The sequence below is a fragment of the Ylistrum balloti genome, unplaced genomic scaffold (genome assembly GCF_031769215.1).
Source record: "Ylistrum balloti isolate Yb309-2 unplaced genomic scaffold, AGI_CSIRO_Ybal_v1 Utg370580, whole genome shotgun sequence".
NCBI classification, from domain to species: domain Eukaryota; kingdom Metazoa; phylum Mollusca; class Bivalvia; order Pectinida; family Pectinidae; genus Ylistrum; species Ylistrum balloti.
The window spans coordinates 664,665-670,459 of record NW_026782361.1 but is presented as its reverse complement, the minus strand read 5'-3'; the positions used below and the strand labels follow the sequence as shown (position 1 = coordinate 670,459).

General features: G+C 38.4%; 1 protein-coding gene across 1 annotated transcript; it reads left to right on the top strand.

The window, feature by feature from the left end:
* The first annotated feature begins 1,527 nt into the window (after nucleotides 1–1,527).
* LOC132556583 (uncharacterized) lies at nucleotides 1,528–3,151 on the top strand. Its single transcript, XM_060221002.1, has one exon. It carries the CDS (start codon nucleotides 1,602–1,604, stop codon nucleotides 2,121–2,123), a length of 522 nt encoding a protein of 173 aa, XP_060076985.1. The 5' UTR covers nucleotides 1,528–1,601; the 3' UTR covers nucleotides 2,124–3,151.
* Nucleotides 3,152–5,795: the final 2,644 nt, after the last annotated feature.

Sequence of the window (5,795 nt, the reverse complement as noted above, 5' to 3'; positions counted from 1 at the left end):
TCATATACACAGTTCAAGTCCGTGATTCTCTTTATTTTGAACTCTGTCATCTATATTCCTGGTGGCAAGACCTAGCTCAAGGTCATTAAACAGGTCTTTGCTCGCCGGAGTATTTACCCCCTCAGAATGTAAATGATAAAATATTCGATAATTTTTATAGGGTGGATGGTTGAAACATGATGAGATAAGAACCAGTCGGTGACATTCAGGAGAAAACATTAGACGTCTAAGTAGGACACAATTATTGCACGTGACTATAAGTGACCCATATACATTTAATATTGCGACATTATACCGTTGTGTCACATCCGAGACGGGCGGGGATTTCCGAAAATGGTGCAATATCAACAATGGTGCACAGAAAAAAGCACTACTAAAATTAGATCCATCTTAATCGTCTCCGCTCTGTCAAGTTGTTTCAATTATATATATGACAATATGTAATCTAGGTCTGTTTAAGGTTTAATGTTTTGCAAAAAAGTATATAAATTTATTATAAAGTGTGTAAATTAAAGACCCGTAATATACATATGTTGATCATTCATTGTTGTATCAATGTACTGTTTTGTATAACTGTGTATAGATTTTGTAATAAAGTATATTAATCAGGGACTTTTATACGTAGCTTGATTAAACATTGTTGTACTAATGTACCGTTATGTATAACTGTGTATACCATGTTTATTATACATTGTTGTACAAATGTACTCTTGTGATAACATAGCTTTATGATGGTAGTAAAAGTGGTCTGTAACACTCACATTATAACACGATGTATTGTATGTTACCATACTAATTTGTATAAGATATGTACATAAATGTATTACAATTCGATCGCATCAATAAGCCATTGTTGCCAATCCCGTCTGTTATTAACACTATGTACAACAATACATATCGTTGATGTGTGTACCGAGTTGTTTCTCGAGTCTGTCCATTTCTAGCATTCACCTTAAAAATCAATAGTAGAATGTTGATATCACACCATCTTATTTATATCATGATACTACTGACTCGGTACACCGAGTACAGAAACATACACGTACGATTACGTAGCACTAGTCCCTGCTTACAGAGATTGTTTATGTTTAAATCTCCGTGTTATCTGGCAGACAGGCCGAACAGTAGGAAAACAAAATCCGTTGTAAACAAGTTCTTGTTTTTGTCGATACTTCAATATAGTATGATTCACGCCATTTACCAGTTACCCAAACAAGACCGAATGGAACCAGCCAATCAGATCGTGATGCGTAAATGTAAACATGCGAGTAGGGCATGTTCAGCCCGATTAAAAAATTACGATGTTTGATAACAATTCGTCTGTAAGAATGAAATAAAGTCTTAACTACATAATATACAATAAGTGACCAAGCCATAATGATAAAGCTCAGATTAGAGATGTTTTGGTGGACCAAACTGATAATTTTCTAGAAAACATGAAGACCTATTTTTCCTCGCGGAGTTTTTCTGACCTCGGCTCTATAACAACAACAAAGACTGAGTTCATTCAAATCACTGGTAAACAACCGGCGTTGTGTTGTTGTTCGCGAGAGACGAAGACCGAAGGTTTACATCAGTTAGGTGAAATTCAACAGAGAAAGATGCGTCTCCCAACGGAAGCCAACCATGCCGAAACAACCAAGAATGTTGTACCAGTCGATTTGGATGTCTTGATAGGGAAACTCAAGGAAAATCTCACAATGAAAACATGTCGAGAAAAAGTAGATCGGCGACATAATGTACGTCCGTCACCATATTGTATTCCTCGCAAGACATCACCACTACCAAATAGGACCCTAGTACCATCAGGTGCAGCTGAAAACGTTTATCATTCTCAGGGATTTATCAAATGCTCAAAGTGCTTTCAGAGACATTGTAAATGCAGCTATACGGACGGCAGTTCTATAATGATTCTCAAACATCTACTACGCGAACAAACATTGATTCAAGAGGCCGTTAGACGGCTACAAGATCGGACCGATCGTAAGGGAGAGCACGTGCTATGTAGACCGTGCTCTCCATCGGTGGATGAATCGGACTGGCATAGCGAAGGGTTCACAACGCAACACACCAGTTACGAGAGTGAAATTGATACTCCATTAGAATCTGACATTGACTCATGAAACTTTGTGATATCTAGTAATTAACAAATTGAGTGTTTGATGTGGGCGACTGCTCTGTCTTGTGTGAAAAGCGGACTGTACAAGGAAGCGGCTATTACTCGTATGTTGTGTTCAATCAATATCAAGTTTTTTTAATTAACGATTGCTAGAAGAAAGCGTATGTTTCTGTGAATGTGGGATAGGCCCTGCAGTCAAGGAAGTTCATAGAAACAACTATATACCTATTACATTGTGGCTATAAATAGCTGTGGATCAGACGATATTTCTCAGGTAATAATTACGTGTACGTGGCGGAGGGATACACGTAGTCTGGGTCGCTCAGAAGGTCGCGAGAGCTATGGTGACCCACTTCGCACTTGTTTGTAAACAAGTCGCAGTTGTGAGCGCGCTCTTTGTGTTAGAACAGCCTGAGGCGGTACAGTCTTCTAAGGACAGGAAAGCTGTTTCCGGTGCGATAACAAGATAGACAGATGAACAATGGACACTTGAATCTCTATGTAGATATGACGTTTGAGTTTTAGTTGTTTACTAGTGCTCATCTTCTTATTTATTAACAAATTAATGTTTTCAGTAATATGGTGTAGATTTTATTTACTTCAAGTGTTGACATAAAAGTGCTTTGAGATTACAGACTAGTAGTTCATACACGAAGAAATATTTTGTCCATTCTTGAAGTTATCACAACGGAAAGTCGTTAATAGTTCTTACGATAATTTTCTGATTGCACAGCCTATGAGATCGATTATATAGAGGGACCAGAATATGTTTAAGTGGTCTCTGATAAAGGATATGATTTAATTGGTTAGATAGTTAAGATAGTGATTGCGGTATTTTCGCGGGTTAGCAATTCAGAGCATAATGGATGTAAGGATCCCATTTTTCATTGTGAATGTGTAAACAGTAAGCATGTGGTGTCGTCGACAGGTGAATGTGAAGGTCATCAGTGGTACTTCTGGTCCACCTGGTGCTTCGTCTCGTGATTTTTTTTTATAATTTTGTTATACCTCATTAAAATGTGGTACGATGAACGCCATTCGTTAGTTGTTTATTTACCTTTGTATCAATGAGTTATTACATATACCTATTTGTATGTGACATACATCTAGTTGTATATTACATACATCTAGTTGTATGTTACATATACCTAGTTGTATGTTACATATACCTAGTTGTATATTACATATACCTAGTTGTAAGTTACATATACATAGTTGTATGCTACATATACCAAGTTGTATGTTACATATACCTAGTTGTATGTTACAAATGCCTAGTTGTATGTTACATATACCTAGTTGTATGTTACATGTCTAGTTGTATGTTACATATACCTAGTTGTATGTTATATTGTATGTTACATATACCTAGTATATACATATACCTAGTTGTATGTTATATATTCATATATTACATGCATCTAGTTGTATGACATTACATATTGTAAGTTACATATACATAGTTGTATATTACATATACCAAGTTGTAAGTTACATATACATAGTTGTATGTTACATATACCTAGTTGTATGTTACATATACCTAGTTGTATGTTACATATACCTAGTTGTATGTTATATATATCTAGTATATATCTAGTTATATATATATCTAGTTGTATGTTACAAATGCCTAGTTGTATGTTATATATATCTAGTTGTATGTTATATATACCTAGTTGTATGTTACATATACCTAGTTGTATGTTACATTTATCTAGTATATATCTAGTTATGTTACATATATCTAGTTATATGTTACATCTACCTAGTTGTATCGATTTTCTTTCAGCACGTGAAAACACCCTCCTCCTCGGTAATATAGGCCTGTAACCAAGTAAGAATCCACGACAAATATAGTTCAATAATTGTCGTAAATGGCTAAAAATAGTGATATACACATCACATGATCATAAAATGGCTGACATATCACAGGGACTTGATCAGAGGATCATTTACGGACGGACACATCACAGGACCTGATCAGATGATTATTTACGGACGGACACATCATGGGGAGCCGATTAGATGACCATTTTCGCGTGAACGGAAATATTGAAGTGAGAGCTGATTTCCAGGCCCAACTGCTGACTGAAATCCCCGTGATCTACACCCATTAGGCCTACATCAGTGATTTAAGTCCATAAACACAAATTCGACAAAACACGCGACGACCGACCGACAGAAGAAACGGCGACCGACGGACAGAAGAAATGGCGACGAACCAAGTCACTAAAATCTTGTAGAGGGTAACACATGTTTAGCCAAAGGCATAAATACCACGCAGTTCTCAATTTCTTCGATCATTTGCGATTTTTGAAAATTTTGAAAGGGCTGCTCTGATATAAAATTTCAAATTCATTCTCTACTCTATTGTAAGTGTGGGAATTGTTTGTAAAAAAAGATTCGGAAGTGCGGAAGGAACGTATGCGGTTCATAGATCTCTTTATTTCATCAAACGACGCGAAAAGTTTCAAATTATCAGAATTTCAGTTATTGTACTACGAAGAAAATATTTTACCTTGACAAGAAACAAAAATGTAATATTTTCAATTCGTTTTGATAAGTCTAATCGAGATATCAAGGTCAGCACAATAACTGTAACAAAATGCAGGTATGACAATGACGTTTTAATAGTACAGGTGTCCACAAATTATGTTACGTGCAATACTGACACGATGTCCTTGACATCAGGTACAGACATAAATACACAGTACACATAGCCGCAGCCCACGCACAGAACCATTTATATTGCACGTACACACTAATGTCCTAGTGCATATGCATCAACAACACCTAACACCAAAAGGTCGACAAATCGCGATAGTAACACCTAGGCAGGATGTCGATGTATCTCGGTAATAACACCTAGCCAAGAGGTCGACAGATCCCGGTATTAACACCTAGCCAGGCGGTCGACAGATCCCGGTAATAACACCTAGCTAGGCGGTCGACAGATCCCGGTAATAACACCTAGCCAGGCGGTCGACCAATCTCGGTAATAACACCTAGCCAGGCGGTCGACCAATCCCTTGCCAGGCGGTCGACCAATCTCGGTAATAATACCTAGCCAGGCGGTCGACCAATCCCGGTAATAACACCTAGCCAGGCGGTCGACCAATCTCGGTATTAACACCTAGCCAGGCGGTCGATGTATCTCGGTATTTTAACACCTAGCCAGGGAGTCGATGTATCTCGGTATTAACACCTAGCCAGGGAGTCGATGTATCTCGGTAATAACACCTAGCCAGGGAGTCGAGGTATCTCGGTATTAACAACTAGCCAGGAAGTCGATGTATCTCGGTAATAATACCTAGCCAGGCGGTCGACCAATCCCGGTAATAACACCTAGCCAGGCGGTCGACCAATCTCGGTATTAACACCTAGCCAGGAAGTCGATGTATCTCGGTAATAACACCTAGTCAGGAAGTCGATGTATCTCGGTAATAATACCTAGCCAGGGAGTCGACAAATCTCGGTATTAACACCTAGCCAGGGAGTCGATGTATCTCGGTATTAACACCTAGCCAGGGAGTCGATGTATCTCGGTAATAATACCTAGCCAGGGAGTCGATGTATCTCGGTATTAACACCTAGCCAGGGAGTCGATGTATCTCGGTATTAACACCTAGCCAGGGAGTCGATGTATCTCGGTAATAATACCTAGCCAGGGAGT